Source organism: Astyanax mexicanus, chromosome 20 (genome assembly GCF_023375975.1).
Source record: "Astyanax mexicanus isolate ESR-SI-001 chromosome 20, AstMex3_surface, whole genome shotgun sequence".
Lineage (NCBI taxonomy): Eukaryota > Metazoa > Chordata > Actinopteri > Characiformes > Acestrorhamphidae > Astyanax > Astyanax mexicanus.
In genome coordinates, this window is record NC_064427.1 from 17,864,229 (window position 1) to 17,887,688 (window position 23,460).

General features: G+C 37.3%; 1 protein-coding gene across 3 annotated transcripts in view; it reads right to left on the bottom strand.

The window, feature by feature from the left end:
- Positions 1-23,460, bottom strand: part of dpysl2b (dihydropyrimidinase like 2b) — a 64,547-nt gene that overhangs the window by 37,130 nt on the left and 3,957 nt on the right. For 2 of the 3 annotated variants that reach the window (XR_007427427.1, XM_022685303.2), the window contains exon 2: positions 17,940-18,200. Coding sequence is in view for 2 of the 3 variants with exons in the window: in XM_022685303.2 (XP_022541024.1) it covers positions 17,940-18,143 (204 nt within the window). In the remaining variant the exon portion in view is untranslated. Of the gene's footprint in view, positions 1-8,277; positions 8,560-17,939; positions 18,201-23,460 lie in introns of those variants that run through there. The other variant, XM_022685304.2, reaches the window with a different exon arrangement.

Consider the following 23,460-nt stretch of genomic DNA (forward strand, 5'->3'; position numbering starts at 1 on the left):
TAGCAGTACAACTAAAAATATAAACATTTAAGGGATACAGAGTTTAAGATTCAATATATTGTAATATACATTGACATACTAGATACTACAGATACTACAGTTGCTGTCCCATGACTTTTGCCATGTCCCATAAAATCTGGATGCTAATGGTAAATATCTAACATAAAACTTCTAATCCTCTTTTATGCGTACCGTATTTTTCTCACTATAAAAAAGGCTTTAAAATTATATTTTTAAATATAATTTTCCTAAAAATCATCAGTCCATCTTATAATCCGATGCACCTTATGTATAAATTCTACCAGTCAGGTTTTGAGGAGCAGTAAAATACAAGGCTGGAGCAGTAGAAGCATTAGCCGCTAACCGCACTAAGCGCTAGCTCTTTCGCCATTCAGAGGTGAGTATTATTGGCCGGTAGCCTGCTGCTAACCCCGGCTAGCACTGCTGGAGCAGCATTAGCACTACCGCTAGCAGATGGTTAGTGGAAATCTGGAAATCTAAGCTTACTGTAAATAAACGGAAGTGCTTTACTCACCAAATAAACAGTTTTCAGGAGATGAATTTGTGTAGATTAACAGCCAGTGCTCGTTTGACTTGTCTGACTCGTTTGAAATGTTATTTTTAAGGAATTTTTTTAAGGAATTACAGTTTTGTTTACTTAACTTAGTTTAGCTTTACAGGTCTTGCCACCCAGCGGTGAGAGCAGCTGAATTAGAAGGATAATGTGGTGGCACCCCTGTTCCCTACTAGTGTCACATAATGTGTTTTATAATCTGGTGCACCTTATGTATGAAGATAGACCAGAAAATAGACGTTTATTGATAATGCGCCTTATAAACTGGTTTGCTCTCTCTCTCTCTCTCTCTCTCTCTCTCTTTCTGTGTCTCTAAAAAGGTATAAACACACTAGATAAGGGACAAGACAACAGTCATACTCACTATATATCAGCTCATTATACATTTAAACATACTGTAAAAAAAACATACTGACGATACTATAAAAAAACTGAGCACAATACGATAAAATATTATAATTTGCCCATCCCTACTGCTGTCACATGACTGATTATAAATCTGTGTATATTATTTCTAATTATGTAATTGCAGAATATTAATCATCACTCATTTATCAAGAAGAATTAGGTCTGTCACAATTTTTGCAATATCGATTTATTTTGGATAATCATGATATTATCTATTGTGACACCATACACACAGTTTGGACTAAAATAGGGGCAGAAATAAGTAAATAATTCTCAAACTAACTATAATAAAATATTAATAAAATAATTGTTGTCTTTAAAAAGTGTATCGTTGCTTTTTATGCTATTATTTTTTTTATTATTTATATTATATTACAAAAATATCGTGTATCACAATAATTTCTGGGACAATATATTGTCCACAAAAAAATCTTATCGTGACAGACCTAATAAGAATATATGATGTTTTAAAAACATAATTTTTTAGAGTAAAACTAAGATGGTAAGAGCCAGAGTGAGTGCAGTGACCCCGGTCAGCCAGTCCTTCTTTATCACTCATCGCCGTCTCGCTCTGGCACAGAGTGTGCTGAAAACACACACCAAAACACACACACACACACACACACACAGCCCTGACCCCTCCATACACACTGTGTATAATCAGCAGAAAGAGCAAAGAGGCAAAAAGTCACGTAAGCAGCACAACACATACACACACACACACACACACACACACACATACACCCACACACACTTGTGCACACAAACACACACTGACCATAATAACCCCGACCATTGTTCGTTTTAATATCATTTGGAGCCGGTTTTGGGATGATCTATTGGATGATTAGATTTGCATGCACTGTATTTCCTCTAATTTCCCTGCCTACACTAATGTACAGGAGTGTATCTACACACACACACACACACACACACATACACACTGTGGGAGGGGGTGGGGGGTGGTTAATGGGGTGGGGCAGTAGTGGTCAGCTGTTCAGGCACCAGCAGAGTGTGACCGCTCCTCCAACCCATCATTAAAAATGAATGACATTTCTAATTCACCACCTGCCATCCCTCCCACTCTCAGATCCTCACTCTGCTGAGAGTGTTTTACTGCCTTACTGAACACTCTTAGCTATAGAAAAAAAATAAGAGAGCACTTAAAAAGATGAGTTTCTTTGATTTTACCAAATTAAAAAAGATGGATGATCACAAGCCATCAAACCAAGCTGAACTACTTGCATTTTTTCACCAGGTGTAAAGCAGCATAAAGTTATCCAAAAGCAGTGTGTAAGACTGGTGGAGGAGAACATGATGCCAAGATGCATGAAAAAAAAACTGTGATTAAAAACCAGGGTTATTCCAGCAAATATTGATTTCTGAACTCTTAAAACTTTATGAATATTATCTTGTTTTCTGTACATTATTTGAGGTCTGAAAGCTCTGCATCTTTTTTTGTTATTTCAGCCATTTCTCATTTTCTGCAAATAAATGCTTTAAATGACAATATTTTTATGTGGATTTTGGGAGAAATGTTGTCTGTAGTTATAGAATATAGAATATAGAATAAAACAACAATTTTCATTTTACTCCATCTATCTATCTATCTATCTATCTATCTATCTATCTATCTATCTATCTATCTATCTATCTATCTATCTATTCAAAGATTCAAAGGAGCTTTATTGGCATGGCCATAGTTAATTACAGTATTGCCAATCTGTCTGTATCTGTATCTATCCCTCAATCCATGCATATACAGTACTAGTCAAAAGTTTGTACACACCTCCTCTAATTCAATGATTTTTTAATTTTATTTATTTTGTACATTGTAGGTTAATTGTAAAGACGTGAAAACGTGCACATTGAGAACTGAGATGGTGATTTGGGATCATGAATCTAAAGTATAAAACATTTTTTGGTTTGTTTAACTCTTTTTCTTTACTAAATAATTCAGCATCAGTGTTCATGTATAGCTTGAATTAAGTCCTTAATATTAAATTTACAATGTAAAAAAAAACATTACATATACATATAAAAGGTTTTCTCTGATTCGTGGCTAAACCTGTTATTAGTAATCAGTAAATCTGTCTGTTTCTGGTTGAGTTCTTTCCCTCAGCAGATCAGAGAGTGCCACATTTTAAACTCTTCACTCAGGCTGAGGACAGAAACGTCAAACAGATGACTAACTCGTCCCCCTGCAGCTGCAGCGCAGCGACAGCAGTGTAAATATTGTGGGTGTGTTTGGGTGGCGGCCTGTCGGCACGCGGGCAGCTGGCACTGCTGTACGGGGTGTGGCACACTCACCCACTCACCCACCCTCATCCCTGATACAGAGCTTTCAGACCTCAAATAATGCAAAGAAAATATGTTCATATTCATTCAGTTCAGAAATCAATATTCGGTGGAATAACCCTGGTTTTTAATCACAGTTTTTTGCATCTTGGCATCATGTTCTCCTCCACCAGTCTTACACACTGCTTTTGGATAACTTTATGCCTTTACTCCTGGGGCAAAAAAATCAATATTTAAACTGAAGGCAGACAAAAGACATGAATATGCAACAGATATGCAAATATAAAATCCAGCAATCCTAATCTAATATTCACATGATTAAATTGACAAAGGGTGTTTTTTAAAAGCAGCAAAAAACATGGTTGTACATTTATAGCATCCTAAAACCATAACATGAGAGCATATAAATAAAATACATATAGGATAAATATATTAAAGTATGAGAACAAGTAGTATTAGAGTACTGGTATATTAATAAATAACACTATATAATATATATTAATGGATGTGAATAGATAGAATAAGTGTTTTATTTTTTACAGTATAATCTATAACCAATATCTATACACATGAATACAATAGTAAAGTGAATAGTAATGGATGTGAATATATAGTATACTCTATTCATACATATCTAATATTAGAATACATAAATTGGTGGAAAACTTTGTATAAGACTATACAATATAACTGTGTGAATAAATAGCATAAAACTACATTATAGCATATACTGTATATATTGGTAAAAATAAATTGCATAAGACTAAATAAATAAGTTATGTTTAATTAGTACTAAATAAGAGGGAAAGGCACAAGAATACAGGAGATCATAAATAAATAACTACAGTATATAATTAGGTGTGAATAAATGAAATAGATAGGAGCATATAAATTAATAACAGAAATATATAAATGGGTGTGGCCATCAGGCTAATAATTACACAATGCCTTATTATCATCATCATACAAATTGCCAGCTCAGGACTGAGTAATGTAATCAAGCCCATTTATACTGTATATATATATATACTGTACTATCCAGGTCACATGACTAATTTGCATGTATGCATGTTGTAAGGTGAAAGTGGGGGGGGGGGGGGCAGATGCACTGCAGCCTCTGATTGGTTGGCTGAGTGACACCATGGCCTCTGGGACAAATCCGGGCCAATTCTTATTCAGTAGAGGGGTGGGTAGGGGGGTATAAAGCCCCCCCTGTGGAGCTGCCTGCCCGAGCCCACCCCCTTTATAAAGACACAAAGACTCAGCAGCACGGCGGCTCAGCCCACACAGCTCCATTAGAGTCAGAAATCTCAATCCGGATCCCATAATGCATCAGTGTCTATTACACATACACACACACACACACCTGTTTGTAGTGCCGGCATAATCTTATGTATTGATTTATGGGGGTCATGGGTTTGGGTGGACTAGGCAGAACTTTTAATAAGTATAATATTACACTTACTTATAATGAGTATATTATGTTAATTTGTGAAACCGGATCCAATGTACACATTTAATTCTATTACATATAGGAAATTTAACGAATAATTCCGTTTTCTAGGGAAAAAGTGCCTTTAATTGCCAGAACTGTAATATTATTTCAAATAAGGCAAATTGAAAAACATTTAATAAGTATATTTAGATCAATTCTTAAACTGGATTCAGTGTACACATCTGAATCAGGTAAATTAAATAAATTCAACAAATAATTCAGTTTTCTTGGAAATCAACCAACTGGCAATAACATTCAGTTGGCATAATTGTAATTTTTTCCCCAAATAAAGCCAAACTGATCTGGCATACCTGTACACTTTTATTGAGCATATTACGTTAATTTGTGAAACCGGATCCAGTGTACACATTTATATCAGGTAAATTAAAGAAATCCTACAAATAATTCAGTTTTCTAGGGAACCAATCACTTGGAAATAAAAGTGCTTTCAACTGCCAAAATTGTATTTTAAATAAAAAAACACATTTAATAAGTATATTATGACAATTTAGTTAAACTGGATTAATTCAATGTGTACATATTTTTTTTTAACAAATAATTCAGTTTTCTTGGGAACCATCCAACTGGCAACAGCATTTAATTGGTATAAATGTCCTGTTTCCCCAATAAAGCCAAATTGAAAGACATATAATAAGTACACTAAGATTATTGTGAGAAAACCGATCCAGTGTACAGTGTAATCTGAATCAGACTAACTAACAATCAATTCAGTTTTAAAACTCAAATGTGGACACAGCTCAAACACTGTTAATGAGAACAGAGGAAATAAAAAGCAATGAAATATTTTTTTCCACACGTCCACCCTGCACCTCTCCCAGTTTGCCATGATCTCAGACTGTACATCCTCCAGACCCTTTACTGGAAGCCCAGAACGCCATCAAGTTGCTCCTAATGTTTCCCAGAAGGGCAAAAGTGAACAAACTGGGCTTATTCAAGCTGTGCCACCCATTGACAATCATAGAAAACCATTCAAAAGTGTCGAGATTTTGCTGTATTATGCTTGCAAAAACAGTTTCCTCATAGACAATGAGTACAAAATACCAAATGCAAGGTAGAACAGTGAAAAGAAGTGAGAAAACTGGCTATACAACCCTTAATAGCCATTAAAAACTATTGGAAACCACTGAAAAGCATTGAAAAACTGTATTTTTTTTAGGTTTTATGCTTGCAAACACACTTTCACCAAAGATGTGCACAAATTACCACATAGGCCAACTGCAAGGCAAAACTATAATAAAAGTGAACGAACTAGGCTTACACAGGCAATGCAACCCAACAATAACACATTGAAAAAAACTGCAGTTTGGCTGCACTCTTCTCAACCATAGTTTTACCCAAGATGATGAACACAAATTACCATCTTAACCAAATTTAAGCTAAAACTATTATAAACTTGAACAAAATTGGATTATATAGGCAATGCAACCCATTACAACCATTGAAAAGCATTTAAAGTCACTGCAAACAAACCACTGCTAACCATTAAAAGCATTGACTGTTAAAAGCAAAAAAAACACCTAAACCAAATGCAAGGTTTAATGATGAAAAAATGTACAAACTAGTCTTGTACAGGCAATTTCTCCCATTGCAAAGCATTAAAAGATATTGAAAACTATGTCTTTTTCACTGCATTAGGCTTGCAATTACAATTGTCCCATAAAAGATGGGCACAAATTACCAAATGCATGGTAGAACTATCATAAAAGCGATAGACAGGCAAACAACTCATTAAAACTATTTAAAACCTTTGAGATACATTGCTTTATATTACACTGTGGTTGCAGTAAGACTGGGCTATATAAATTATATATACTGTAAATGTCAAACCACTTAAAAATGGCCATATTGTCAGATCATTGCTACACAGCTTATCATCTGGTTTGGTTTCTGGATGGATAACAAGTCAACCGGTTACAAGCTTGAGTAAATTATGACGTAGAAATATCGTAATTACAGTAACAGTATGACTTTTCTTTTACCATCTCAAACAGCATCGCCCAGTGCATTTTGCTGAGTCAGTGAAATACCACTAATAGTTTTATGCATATTATTAAATATATATATTTATAACCCAAGTTCTCCCATAGATAGTAAATATATATAGTAAAACTGGGCTTTTTCAGGCTATGTGACCAATTAAAACCAATGCAAAGCATTGGAATCAGTTACAAACCATTGAATACCATTACAAAGTGAAACTATAATAAAAGTGAACACACTGGGCTAATTCAAGATATACTTCTCATTACAACTGATACAAACCATTAAAAATCATTGCATTTGATTCACTATGCTTGCAACCAACAAAAAAAAAGATGGAAATCATTTTTAATTATTGTAATTAAAACTATTGAAAAACTGGGCTTATCCAGGGTATGCCACCCATTTGCAAACCATAGCAAACCATTGGAACCCAATGCATTTCCGACAGATAATGGGCACAAATGACCAAAATGGCCAAAGGCATGCTAAAACTATAATAATATATAACAATATATAACATATGTTGTTTTAAACTGGCACATTTGCTGTTGCAATTATTGTCAAACCTGAATAAAAGTGTACAAACGGGACTTATCCAGGGTATGCTATTACAACTAATGCAAACCATTGAAAACCACTGAAAATTATTGCATGAATGCTAACAACGACAGTTTTCTTGCAGAAATGGGCACAAATGACCACCTTGATTAATGATTGCAATGTAAAACCACTATAAAAGTGAATAACCTGGGATTATTCAAGCTATACCACTCATTGCAACTAATCATTTACCAACAAAAACCATGAAAAAAACATTTAATTTCTGCTGCACTATGCTTACAACAGTTATCAACCAGTTATCCAACAGATAATGGGTACAAATGACCACCTTGATTAATGATTGCAAGGTAAAACCATGATAAAAGTGAATAAACTGGGTTTATTCAGGCTGTACCACCCATTATACTTAGTGCAAAACATAGCAAACCATTGAAAACCATTGCATCAGATAATGGGTACAAATGACCACCTTGATTAATGACTGCAAGGTAAAACCATGATAAAAGTGAACAAACTGGGCTTATCTACAATATGCCACCCATTATAACTAATGCAAACCATATCAAACCATTGGAAACCATTAAAAACCAATGCATTCATGCTGAACTATGCATACAACCACAGTTATCTCACATATAATGGGCACACATTGCAAAACAAAGTTAAAAGTATAATATATCTGTTTTAAAAGAGCACAAGAATAAAAAGATCTGATTGGCTGTAAACCCCAGCTGGGTTTCCACACTGGGATGCAGCAGCAGCAGCAGAAAATGCATGAACTCCATGCAACCCCACACTGCTGCTGCAGCAAAACCTGCACGAGCCACAGATCATATAAACCCCCATCCTATCCTATCCTATTCTATCCTATACTGTAAAAGATAGACATGGACAGCAAATGTGCAGACAGCCGGTCACGATACGCGCGCGCACTCACAGTGATCCGGGGGATGTTCTTCTTGCCCTGGTATCCAGACATGGTTCCTGCAGGTCTGACTGGCTTTGTCTGGGACAACAAAGAGAGAGAGGCGCACGAGCTGCAGTCCGGACGGAGAGCGCGAGAGCAGCGGGCACGGCCCAATCAGAATGAGAGTTTAAATCAGGAATAAAGAAGACCCGAGCTCGCGCTGACTCCTCTCTCCTCTCTCCTCTCCTCGCGCTGATCTCCTCTACTGCTGCTGCTGCTGCTGCGCGCGCGCGGAGTCGCCCAGACCGACCCAGACACGGAGCAGGCTGCGCAGTGCGCACGCGCGCGGCCCCGCCCTGCTCCCGGCGCTCAGGCTGGGTGGGGAGGTCAGTGTGAGCGCGCGTCCACCGCCCTAACACTACCCAACACCAACCAAACACACTGAGGGGAAGAAGGAGGGAGGTGTGGTTCTAATACACTTAATAATAAGTAATTATTATAGTGATATATGATCAAAGCACTTGGGTACTATGGTTTGTATTATGGCCAGTGTGTTAAGCACACTGTGTTGGGTATTATGATCAGTGTGTTAAGTACTATGACCAGTGTTGGGTGTGGTAATAAGGCCAGTGTGTTTGGTATTATGATCAGTGTGTTAGGTACAGTGTTTTGGGTATTATGGTCAGTGTGTTAAGCACTGTGTTGGGTATTATGGCCAGTGTGTTAAGCACTGTGTGTTGAATCTTATGGTTAATGTGTTACGTACAGTATATTAATCAATAATACAAGACATTAGGTCTTACGTGTTGTAATTATTATTGTAAAAGTCCAAATATATTATAATATCTTAAACAGAGCACCTTACACACTGACTATGAAACCCAACCCAACTATACCATAATACTCAACACTCTGCCCCATAATACCCAACATACTGTCCCATAATACCCAACACACTGTCCTATTATACCCAACATTCTGTCCCATAATACCCAACATACTGTCCCATAATACCCAACACACTGTCCTATTATACCCAACATTCTGTCCCATAATACCCAACATACTGTCCCATAAAACCCAACATAATATCCCATAATACCCAACACACTGTCCCATAATACCCATCATTCTGTCATATAATACCCAACACACTGTCCTATAATACCCAACATTCTGTCCCATAGTACTCAACATACTGTCCCATTATACCCAACATTCTGTCATTTAATACCCAACACACTGTCCTATAATACCCAACATTCTGTCCCATAGTACTCAACATTCTGTCCTATAATACCCAAAATACTGTCCCATAATACCCAACATTCTGCCCCATAATACCCTACATACTGTCCCATAATATCCAACATACTGTCCCATAATCAAGGGCGTAGGAGCGGGCTTGATATTGGGGGGGACACATTTGCCAATATGAACCCAAGCCCACCCAATAGTTTCCTAGAACAACATTTGTGGAAATTACTAATTAATGACTAATTAAATGTAAATTATTATTATAAGGTGATTTTACAACCTAAACATGTTACTCCATGTTACAGTTACTGTTGTTAGAAACAATTATGCATACAATGTCTGAATTATATACATATGACAAAAATGATCAGTTATCACCTAATATTTATGATAATAGATTTGTTTATTATTGTTTATTCTTATTCTTATTCTTATTATTATGAATTGGCATTATAATTCTGTCTTATATTAACATTTTCTCCTGCGCTTTTATTTATTTTTTCTACTAAGAGGTCTTCTTAAGATGGTGTCCTTTTATGTAAAAGAATGTAACTTTACGTTTCATAGAGATTTTTATAAACGTCAGGACATGTGGTCTAACTGTGAAATACAAATGAACAGAAGTCATGTTACAGCAGTGTTTCTCAACCATGTTTTTACATATTCTACTGCATATTAACACTGTTCTGCAGATTCTAGAGCTTCCTCTGCTTTAAATGCACCTAATAATGTAAGTGGTGGTATGATTTGTATAATACACTGCTGGATATAAATAATGATTGATTTGGGGTCTAGAGGGAGCTAAGGGATTTGAACAGGTAAACTCAATAAAGAAATGTTTATTAGCTGATCAGTTAAATCTGCTGGAAAACACACAATTTTAAGGGCAGTGATCAGGGTTAAGAAACTGCTTTAAACTACTAACATTAAGTACTGTACTACATTCTGGCTATCCACTACATCTGGCTTCTAGATAACTAGTTAGCTAAATGTATTTTCGTTCATTATAGCTTAGAGTAAGTCCTGTAATCCTAAATTAATAGTGAAATAGTGATTAGCTGATCAGGTACAGGTCAAGTTGAACATTACATATATAGCTGTTTTTTTCTTTAACCTTGACTCCCAATCTAGCTAATGCCAAAGTTAAGATAACTCACTAACACAGCTGCAGTTTATTAATCACAGTGGGTTTAATCTGTGTGCTAATTCAAAGACGTGTATTTTTTTTACCAGCTATCAGAAACATATCATCACAGTTGAAGTGGTTAGCCTACAAGTTACCTTTTTTTTTTAGAAAAATCTCCATATATCCAGATCTGTTTTAAGATCAGCTGAAGCGGCTGCGTGTCCTGATCTCGCTGCTAAATCTCACAGTGGGGGGGGGCTTCCCCAACAGCACACTGCCTCTAATCTGCGCGCCGCAAAACCAGCAAGCTGATTGGCTGTTTCTACTGAGAGGCGGGACTTAATACCTGAACCGGCTCCGTGATTGGTCCGGTCTGTCTCCTCATAAAAAGTACAGCTGATCTGAGTGAAATGATATCATTTTTGGGGGGGACAAATCCACCTGTTTCTAATATTGGGTGGGACATGTCCCCCCCATCCCCCCGGTTCCTACGCCAATGCCCATATACCCAACACTCTGTCCCATAATACCCAACATACTGTCCCATAATACTCAACATACTGTCCCATAATACTCAACATACTGTCCCATAATACCCAGCATATTGTCCCATTATACCCAACGTACTGCCCCATAATACCCAACACTCTGTACCATAATACCCAACACTCTGTCCCATAATACTCAACATACTCTCCCATAATACCCAACATACTGTCTCATAATACCCAATACTGTCCCATAATACCAAGCATACTGTCCTATAATACCCAACATACTGTCCCACAATACCCAACACACTGTGCTTAACACACTGGCTGTAGTACCCAACATACTTTGGCAAACACACTGGCTAGGATAACCAACAAACTTTGGTTATCACACTGGTCATTATGCCCATCACACTGTGCCTAACACAGTGTGCCTAACACAATGACACATAATACCCAACATAGTGTCTTATACTATCTCAGTCACAGTCCCTAACAAACTGGCCATAAACACACTGTGCCTAACTTTCTGGCCATAATACCAACAAACTGTCCCATTATACCAAACATACTGTCCCATAATACCCAACATACTGTCCTATAATACCCAACACACTGTCCCATAATACCCAACATACTGTCCCATAATACTGGAGGACTGATCTAAACAACACTGAGTTTAAGAGGCAATAATTAAACGTTAATAACAAATCTATAAACATTCTAATCTAATGTGTCATATTGACTTTTTTACATCATAATTAATGCATAATCTGTATTTATGTCACTGATTATTCCATTAATGTTGATAAAGAAAACAATAATAATATATATTTTTCCCAAAATTAAAAAAACCTGCTGTAGAAATGGCAGCTGAGGCACCAGCGTTAAAGTGTGTTAATATTTCAGTGACATAAAAGTAATATAAAATATTTATTAGATGTGATTTTAGACACATTTATGGTGACCCATTAAACTGTGAACCAGCAGCAGCAGCCTGTGTGCAACACAGTTTTTCAGATATATAACTGCAGGTTCTGCTGAGGTTCTGCTGATGTTCTGCACTGGTGTTGTTAAGTGCTGGCTGGTTCCTGGGTTCAGCGGGTTGCTGTGTGGTTATATACTGCAGCATTCAACAGCATGGTATTGATCTGCCCTCTCATTAAGGGCCATCAGTGGGTGGGGTGGGCGGAGGGGGGGCAATACAGCAGATCTCCATCATGCTGGACATTGACTCAACCTTCCTGTTGGTCAAGGGTATGATAAAAATCCTGAGATAAAAAAACAAAACAAAACGAGAAGATTTCTTCTGGATTTATCTTTGACTGGAGCCACTGTTTGGGGGGTCCAGTCAATGATTGGGGGGTCAAATGCAGCCTTTTCTTCTTTTTAGTTGCTCTGGATATAAACATCTACCAAATGTCTGAATAATAAATATAGCAAGAAACATAAATTTTGATACATGATAATTGCCAGGAAAACATCTAATACCAACGTTTAAGTTGTGGTGTTAAATGACCAACATCTAACATATTCCAAACTTCACATGCCAACATTATAAAAACGTAAAAAAAGACCAGCAATTACTGTAGATTTAAGGTATGGAGACCAAAACCCAGCATCTACTAAACTTCACAACTGTAATGTCTACAAGACGTAATGTAATTCTAGTAATAATAGTAATATTTTTACATGATGTTGATTTTATGTCATGGTGTTAAGGAACCAAATTTCAACTTTGGCAAACGTTTGAGCTTTACGTCAACCCAATGTCAACCCAATATGAAATTTTGATCTCCAGACAAAATTTTCAACCTTTGTCCAATTCTGAAGCTTATTGTCAACCCAATGTTGCAGTTTGATGAAAATCTGACTTCGGTTTCCGGTCAAAATGTACAGTAACATTTGTACAACATTAGCCTAACAATAGATATAATGTTGACTCAATCTTGTTTTTTCTTAACATGGCTTCATGGCTAAATTTGACCAGCCTGGTGGCCAATCTTCATTAATTGCACATTGCACCAGTAAGAGCAGAGTGTGAAGGTTCAATTAGCAGAGTAAGAGCACAGTTCTGCTCAAAATATTGCAATTCACACAACATTATGGGAGACATACCAGAGTTCAAAAGAGGACAAATTGTTGGTGCACATCTTGCTGGCGCATCTGTGACCAAGACAGCAAGTCTTTGTGATGTATCAAGAGCCACGGTATTCAGGGTAATGTCAGCATACCACCAAGAAAAAACAACCACATCCAACAGGATTAACTGTGGACACTGTAAGAGGAAGCTGTCTGAAAGGGATGTTCGGGTGCTAAAGCGGATTGTATCCAAGAAATATAAAAACACAGCTGAACAAATCACGGCAGAATTCAATGTGCACCTCAACTCTCCTGTTTCCACCAGAACTGTCCGTCACCACAATAAATTATTGTGGTCTAAAACCAGGTGTTCCAATTTCCTAGATATGTTTCATGTTTAAGTATGTAAGTGTGATGTCAACCGAATGATGATTTATGATGAATATATGCTTTTAATTTCCAACCAAAATTTAACATTTGTCGAATGTCTAATGGAGCTGGATGTCAACCCAATGGATTGATTCTTGATTGACATACCACTTTGGTTATAGCCTGCCTAGCGCTGGATACTTGATTTTTACCCAGTGTTGAGCTTAACATCAACTCAACGTTGTTGTTTTTGACAGATTTGGAAATAGTTTCCAACTAAATCCACCAAAACGTCCTTCTAACACTGGAGCTTGATGTCAAACTGTGTTTTTTTTTTTAAATGTAAAATTCAATGCCTGTCCAGTGAAAAAAGTCCAACATCTATGTAATTGCGATTTAAGAGATTTGTGGTTGAGGTTAATAAATATCTGTTAGCGTGATTAACCACATTTCAGCTTCTTTTCTTACTTAGAACAACTTCCTGCCATTCTGTCCACTTCCTTCCTGCCCTTTTCTCCAAAGTAATGATGACATCACTGCTAATGCAGCTTTCCATAAGCTCCTGCTGATTGTATTAAAGCAGAATGAGAAGCTTTTAGATGCTGAATGCTGTAGCTGGGTGTTTGAGAGTAGTACTGGCAGGAGGGAGGGGCACTTCTACTAATGTTTGCTTACATGTAATATTGTTTGATTGATTAATGGATTATAGGATTACAGGATATACCTGGATTAGGCCAAACCTCATACAAATGCAAGTGTAAATATTTCAGGAGTTCAGGGTTGCTTACAGGAGGCTCATCGGTGCTTGTGGAGGTAACATCTCACAATTTACAGCATGTATAGAAGTATGTCTAGATGCCAAATAACATAAGGTACCTAAAGAGGTCTTGTGGAGCTCATTACTTGAGATGGTTTGGTTGTGGGAGGAGGTGGAGTTTTTTTTTTTTAGATATTCATATTTTCATATTACATATTAGGATTTGGATGGAATTTGGAGAAAAGGTAAAAGTTACCAGGAATAATAAATGATTAAAAAAAATTACTAATATGGAGAATATTTTTTAAGCTACACATACAAAAAAGTATTGTCTTTCAGTATGGGGTTGGACCACCATGTTTGCTAACATGAGGGTCGTGATGGTGGCATCTTTTGTCTCCACCAAGAAAAAGGAGGAATCGAAATAATGTTCTACGTACATGCAGACAAGTCCTGTGTCATGTAGCCGTCTGCCAATAGTGCTGGCACCAACAGCAGATATGCCAAGAATATTGCTGAACTGAAACAGTTTAGTGAAGAGGAATGATCCAAAATTCCTCCTGACCGTTCTGCAGGTCTGATCTGCAACTACAGGAAACTTTGGTTGAGGTTTTTGCTGCCAAAGGAGGATCAACCATTTATTAAATCCAAAGCTTCACATACTTTTTCCTCCCTCACTGTGAATGTTAACATGTTGTGTTCACTAAAACAATTTAAACATATAATTTTTTGTGTGGTATTAGTTTAAGCAGATTGTGTTTGTCTATTGTTGTGACTTAGATTAAGAACAGAACACAATTAATGATCAATTCATGCATAAATCCAAGTATAATCCCAAAGGACATACTTTTTCTTGCAACTGTATGACAGTGAGGTACATCAATAAGCCCCGCCTTACATCACAAGCACGACCAAGCATTAAACTTCATTCATTTGCACGTCACATGATGTCAAATCTACCCACCAAGTTTCATTCATGTCAGCTGATTCCTCCTAAGTGCAGTACACAATTTTTCTGTACTGGTCTTATTCTGAATGTAACGTTAATGTAAAAGGCAGTTTCTCCTGAATCACTCCTCCGCAATACCACCATGAGTCTACTCAGCCCGCCATCAGTCACCGCCACTGCGCCGAGACACGTAACTATGGTTACCGCATCCCAGACACTGAGGCCTTGCTGCATTATTAACAGGTCTTTGGAGGAAATGAGAAAATCAGTAGAAGCCCAGGAGCTTCAGGAGGGAGTGGCGAGATTAGCAGCTATATAAGAATATCAGGATTCTTTAGGCGCTGTTGATTAAAAGGCCATACAGTTACTGTACCAGATTATATACTGTATTTAAATTTTACTCAAGGCTGCATGAGTGAATTGCGTTCCTTCAATAATTGCCTAAAGAAAAGGTCTCTCCTTAAGCAAAAGGACAATGCTCATCCACATGCTGCTGCCAACTTACAGGAGAAATCCCATGGCGTCACATCAATGTCAAAAGTCGAGGGCGCAAAAATAACAGGTAAAAAAAAAAACATTTTCATTGTGTAAATTACTTTCTCGTGAGCGCAAATGTGAAACTCGAGAGAAAAAAAAAAGGTCATCAAGTTCGCGTTAAACAGAATATGCTCGAGTGGATTTTTTGCGTTCGAGTTTTGAAAGGGGTGGTTTTGATAGTTTGGGGGCAGTCAGGGTCAGCTCTGTCAGCGAATGCTATTGGCTGATATCTCCAGGGTTTGTGACGGACCGCCTACCTCCAAGAGCCGGAGGATGGTGGAGAAATAAGGACAGCAGGAGGGTTAGCTAACTGGCTATTCTAACATCCAAACAACACTCTCTCCAGCACTGTTAGCCCAGGTATAGTGCCTGGAGCGACCGTCTCTTATCTGGAGTGACTGTCTCTCAACTGGAGTGACCACGTCTCGTCTGGAGCGATCGTCTCTCATCTGGAGCGACTGTCTCTCGTCTGGAGCGACTGGCTCTTGTCTGGAGCGACCGGGTCTTGTCTGGAGCGAACGTCTCTCGTCTGGAGTGACCGTCTCTCGTCTGGAGTCTCCATCTCCCGTCTGAAGCGACCGTCTCTCGTCTGGAGTGTCCGTCTCTCGTCTGGAGTGATCAGCTCGCCGGCTCTGTCTCCCCGGGTTAGCGCCAGGAGCGTTGTTTGGATGTTAGCATAGCTAGTTAGCTAACTCTCCTGCTGTCCTTCTTTCTCCGCCCACCTCTGGCTCTTGGAGGTAGGCGGTCCATCACAAACCCTGGAGATATCAGCCAATACCGTTCGCTGAGGGAGGCGACCTAGACCCCACCCCCAAAGTGTCAAAACCACCCCTTTCAAAACTAGAGCGCAAAAAAATCACTCGAGCAAAAATGAAAGCTACAAGTAATTCACATGGCATGCGAGGAGAACTGTGAATTCGAGACGAAAAAAAATAAGCTTGAGAGCGATATTCTGTCACACGATTCCCTTTTTTTTGCTCGTGAGTTTCACATTTGTGCTTGCAAGAAGTTAATTTACACACACAAAATGTTAAAACACACTACTTAATTTTTTTCACCTGTTATTTTTGCGCCCACGACTTTTGACATTGATGTGACGCCATCAAATCCAGTGTGAAACGGAAGTAGGGTGTATATAGTGAAACATGAGAATGAGTACAATCTTTTGTTGAATAGCCCACCTATAAACCACCACAGCTAAAGCATTTCTTAAAGGTAAGGAAAGGTTTCTAAAAATTGTAAGAAGGACTGGACCTACAGTATACCTTTAACTGAAAAAGCGTGGGATGCTATTGGACATGCTATCAATATACAATCACCTCTACCACACACTCTGCAGGAGCTCTGTGAGAATACTGGAGCTGTAGGGATCTGATGGATTATCACAATAGGCTTCATTAGGAACCTCTAAGTCTGGCATGGCACACGCATTACACACTACTTCACACTACATATGTGTAGCTCAATAAATGCTGTATAACCAAGAGTTTCCATATTAGTCTACATGTTTAATATTTTATTGTTCCTGGTAACTTCTTTATCTTCCTTTAGAATAGCATTGCAAATACACAGATAGACAGAAAAACAGACAGACAGATAGATAAATATATATAGATAGATCTACAGCTCTGGAAGAAAAAATAAGATATAAGATAGCACTTGAAAATGATGAGTTTCTTTGATTTTACCAAATAAAAAAAAAACTCTGAAATAAAATCAAGAGGAAGATGGATGATCACAAGCCATCAAACCAAAGCAGCATAAAGTTATCCAAAAGCAGTGTGTAAGACTGGTGGAGGAGAACATGATGCCAAGATACATGAAAACTGTGATTACAAAACAGGGTTATTGCACCAAATATTGATATAAAATTGTGTTTTCTTTGAATTATTTGAGGTCTGAAAGCTCTGCCTCTTTTGTGTTTTTTCAGCCGTTTCTCATTTTCTGCAAATAAATGCTCTAAATGACATTATATTTATTTTTAATTTGGGAGAAATGTTGTCTGTAGTTTATAGAATAAAACAACAATGTTCATTTTACTCAAACATAAACCTATAAATAGCAAAATCAGAGAAACTAGTTGAGAAACTGAAGTGATCTCTGGATTTTTGTCCTTTTTCTCACCGTATCGTTGATGTTCTGCAGCAGCTCTTTGCCGGCGCTCCATCTGATCTCCACCCTGCGGACCTGAGCGTCTCTCTGCCGCTCGATGACCCGGCCAGAGTCGGTGGGCCGCACGTTCTGCTCCCCCTCAGACTGCAGGGGACAAAGCAGACCACAGAACCGGCCAGAACCGGGGCTGGACACGGCTCCAGAGGACAGGGACATGCTGGAGACCAACAGGTGCTGACTATAGGACTACTGCAGTGGGCTGGAGCAGACTGACTGAGGGACAAAACACAGACCAAACACATATGTAATAATAATAATAATATCCAATCAGAACAGTGAGATTTAGTGGGTGGGTCTTAAAGACAACACAGAATAAACTACTTCTGACACCAATGTTTACCAATATCAACTAATTCCAATTTAAAAATTGAAAATGTAATTTAAAAAAAAATCGATACACTACTATTGCAAAATAAAATATTGCAATACTTCGATATATCAATAATAATTTCCCTAAGTTATTAACGTCCCTAAGTTATTATTTTGTATTTTGACTAAATGATCACATTTCAGATATTATAATAAGTGTGAACTTACTCACTACTGGGAGTTAATAAAATAATAATAATAATGTAATAACAGCAATAATGAGTATAATATCTAGGGCTTTGAGCAAAATATACTGTAATTCATTGTTGATATGATTTACTAAAACGTTATAATAAGAATCTATAAATAAACTAACTAACTAACTAATAAATAAATTATGAAATAAATTAGGGAATATAAGTAATAAAAATCATTAAAAACTGATACTGTGTTTTAAAAAATCAATACAGTATTGCAAAACAAAATATCTCCATATGATACGATATTGATATTTTATTACATCCCACAGTATAATACAGGGATTGCAATTCAATATATCGTGGTATAATGCAATACTCTTTGTTTAAATGAAATGTTTGAAAAACTGTATAAGAGTATATAAGATATCTATTAAATACAACTATTATGAATTTAAAAGTAAAGTAAAAAAAGGTTTATTTTTTATCCAATCAAAACAGTCTATCTAGTGGGCGAGGCTTATACACAACACAAAATGACACAGTTTTCTGACACGATATCCATACAGTATTGAAAAACAAAATATCACAATATTCAATATATATAGATACTCAGACATATGAAACATAGAATCATATTTATAGAAATATACTATCATATTTTTTTATTTCTGTTAAAGAAAAGTTTACAGTTTACATAAAATGAACTGTTTCTGACACCAATTTTTATATGTAAACTAATACTGTGGTTTTGAAAATCTATACAGTCCTATTGCTAAATGAAATATTGCGATACTTTGATATATTAATATTTTCCTACAGCTTTACTCATGATACAGGCGTTACGATTCAATACAGTGAAATAATATTAAACAATTTTTATCCGATCAGGACAATAGGATTTAGTGGGCGGGTCTTAAAGACAACACAGAATTAACCACTTCTGACACCAGTTAACCAATAGCATCGAATTCCAATTTAAAAATTGAGACTGTGATAAAAAAAATCGATTGCTAAGCGAAATATTGCAATAATTTCATATTTTTTTACACCTCTAATCATGATTAGATAGTATGATTGTCATAATATAAAAACACACATAATATTTATAAAATAGAAAAGAAAAGTTTAGAATTTTTAATCCAATCAGAACAGTGGAATTTATTGCGTGGGTCTTAAAGACAACACAGAATGAACCACTTCTGACACCAATGTTTACATGTCGACTAATCCCAATTTAAAGATTGACACTGTGATAAAAAAAAAAAACGATTGCTAAACGAAATATAGCAATACTTCGATATATTGATTTTTTTTTCCACCTCTTATCGTGATTAGATATTACGATTGTCATAATATAAAAATACACATCATTTTATAAAATTTGAGTAAAAGAAAAGTTTAAATTTTTTAATCCAATCAGAACAGTGGAATTTATTGGGCGGAGCTTAAAGACAACACAGAATGAACCACTTCTGACACCAATGTTTACATGTCGACTAATCCCAATTTAAAGATTGACACTGTGATTTAAAAAAAAATATGCAATAAATATTGCAAAATTAAATATTGCGATGCTTCGATATGTCAATAATTTCTTACGCCCCTAAATTATAACACTAATGATGATAATACAACTAATGCTCTCTCCCAGCTAGCAAAGACATCTGGGCCGATTCCGGCTCTCTTCCGGCAGTGTCGGCTGTTTGTCGGGCTCGGCGTCCCGCATCTGGCCCGACATCGGCTGAACGCCGCTGGCGAAGTGACGGCACGAGCGCGGCGCACAGCATCTGGCCCGACGTCGGCTGAACGTCACTGGCGGAGTGTCGGCGCAGCGCGGCGCACAGCATCTGGCCCGACGTCGGCTGAACGTCACTGGCGGAGTGTCGGCGCCAGCGCGGCGCACAGCATCCGTCCCGACGTCGGCTGAACGTCGCTGGCGGAGTGTCGGCGCCAGCGCGGCACACAGCATCCGGCCCGATATAGTCTGAGCGTCGCTGGCAGAGTGTCGGCGCGAGCGCGGCGCACAGCATCTGGCCCGACATCGGCTGAACGCCGCTGGCGGAGTGTCGGCGCGAGCGCGGTGTCCCGCATCTGGCCCGACATCGGCTGAACGCCGCTGGCGGAGTGTCGGCGCGAGCGCGGCGTCCCGCATCTGGCCCGACATCGGCTGAACGCTGCTGGCGGAGTGTCGGCGCGAGCGCGGCGCACACATCTGGCCCGACATCGGCTGAACGCCGCTGGCGGAGTGTCGGCGCCAGCGCGGCGTCCCGCATCTGGTCCGACATCGGCTGAACGCCGCTGCCGGAGTGTCGGCGCGTGAGAGGCGCACAGCATCTGGCCCGATAGCTGCTCTCATGTCTACAGGTAATGAATGTCAAGCTGTTTACGTTATTATTTTATTTATTATTTTAGTTATTATTATTATTATTATTATTATTATTATTATTATTATTATTAGTAGTAGTAGTAGTAGTATTAGTATTGTTGTTGTTATTATTAACAACAATCATTATTATTCTTGTTTATGCTTATTATTATTTTATTATTATTGTAGTTTTTATTTGTATTTTCTTTATTTACTTATTTTACACACACAGTAATATAGTAATAATCATATTACATAATAAAAATGCATTGAAAAGTATAACAATAATAATAACAATAATAACAACAACAACAACAACAACAATAATAATAATAATAATAATAAACATATTATATTAATGTTGTGTGTATGTGTGTGTATAAACAGTTTTTACAACATATTTGTCCGAATAATGTGTAATATTAAATCTTTATTATGTTTTTATTATTTTTAAGCTGGCATTTGGATGTAAAACCTCAGGTGGCTATTTGTTGACGTCAAGACAGAGCCCACCTTTCGACACGCCCAGTGCTCTGGTCTACAGAGACCTGTGCTTCAGGCAGAGGCTAGCTCTTGGACGTCGTCCCAAATTCTTGGCACGGTTGGTAAGGTTTAAGCAATGTGTTTTAAAGCTCTGAAGCAAAGATAACTTGCGTAAACTGTCAATATTACTGAAATTGGAGTTGTTAGTGTCAATTGTGTTTTTTTTTTTAAAAAAAAACGATTGAAAACTACCTAGGTTAGCTAGTTTTGCCGGGAAGCGCGCGCTGCCACTTCTGTTTGTGAGTTTTTGTCAGTTTGTATGATATGTTTTACCGCTCTCAAGAAGAACTTTTGTGCGTTAACATTAAAACGTATTGAAATTGGGTTGTTTGTGTCATAAAAAGTGTTTTGTAGTGTTTATATGCTTTAGAAATTAGCCTCTTCAGACAACTGCCGAAAACTAACTAAGTTAGCTAAGTTGGTTAATTAGCTAAGTTAGCTTAGCTTAGTCGAGACGCGCGCGCTGCAGCTTCTGGAAACCTCTATTTTGCGCTACTTGTGATTTTGTGACTTATGATTTTAACTACTAACTACTTTGTTGTATTGCTAATTCCAGCAGCATACATATGAAAAATGTCTCAAAATTAAATTAATATTGTGAAGTATTAATTTTGAGAGCGGTGCTTTTTTAATAAAGTTACTTCTGGATAAGTAAGCTGAACCTAGTCAGAAAACAGCTGAAGGCTAGCTTACGTTGTGCACATTCAGCACAAAGGATTGGTTAAAATGACTCTTAATATTATTAACCTTGTGTATGTATTTATGTATGTATATATGTGTGTGTGTGTGTGTGTGTATGTATATAGTATATGTATATATTAATCCTCGGGGGTACTACTTTTTTTCATATTGTCATAAATTCATAAAGTTCCTATACTATAAAATCTGTATGTTGTTATATCAAAATGTTATCAAAATTATAAAGTGATAATCTGCCCCTGACAGGAAAAACATAAAGTCTGATTTTAAAGATTCACACAAAATGCAAGTAAATGCATATGAATAAAACAGTGTATAAACATGTAAACAAAAAGTCAAGATTGTTATACAATTGTTTATTGAGCAGTAGTGTACTACAATTGTGTAAGTTTGATTGCTCTAGTACAAATCAGTTGTGCAGACGTATCATTTTACAGTCTCATTAAGTCAAAAATGACTTATTTAATATAGCAAAGTATTGTGAACTTACCCATGCTCACACAGCTTTTTTAAAATATTTTTTAATCGTTCAAATAAGCTGTCAAGCTATTATCCACGTCATTGCTTTTCTTGTGTGTGTGTGTGTATGTATGCGTGCATGTGTGCGTATTGGTTATCTAGTAAAAATGTAAAAGTTCAAGGGGAATTATTAATTTTTCAAGCAACTGTATGTACTCTCTCTCGCACTCTCATATTTTTAGGCTAAGACGTCAACTAAGGTAATCTGTTCTGCCTAGCCTGCTCCTGCTCATCGATTTAACAGCAACATTTCTCAGGTATGGAAGTAACTTCAATGTTGCATTCATAGTGTTATAATTTATGCTTGATCATAAAAAGGCAGCACCTTGGACAAACTTGTAGAGTGACTGGTAAAATCTGGTCTCAAATGTTGTCAGGCCATTCTCATACATGTGAATGAGCTGGTTGGTGATTCCTCCTTTCAGGTTTAAGTGTGTGTGTGTCTGCTCTAAATATTTGTGTTTAGTTCAGTAGTGGCACTTCACATTGCTACTGCTCATTTTAATTAGCACTACAGTCTCAGAAGATGACACATGTTAGTCTGGAACTGCCTGTGGGAAGAAAACTGGTACAGTGTGCTCCATGTTCTCTGAAAAAGGTTCAGCATTTTTTTTTTTTTTTAAGGACTCGCCATTGATTTATTTTTCCAGATTTATTTCCAGATAGATTTTTTTGCTTAATAAATGAAATCATTTGTAAACTGCTTTGTAACTTAAAGAAATAAATTTAACTCAGTTTACCTAAACAATAGTGACTGTATATCTAAGAAAGGCTGTCTCTCAATAAATGTCCTGCTTTTGACTTTGCTTGTCTTTGTCCCTGCAGCTATATTACGAGA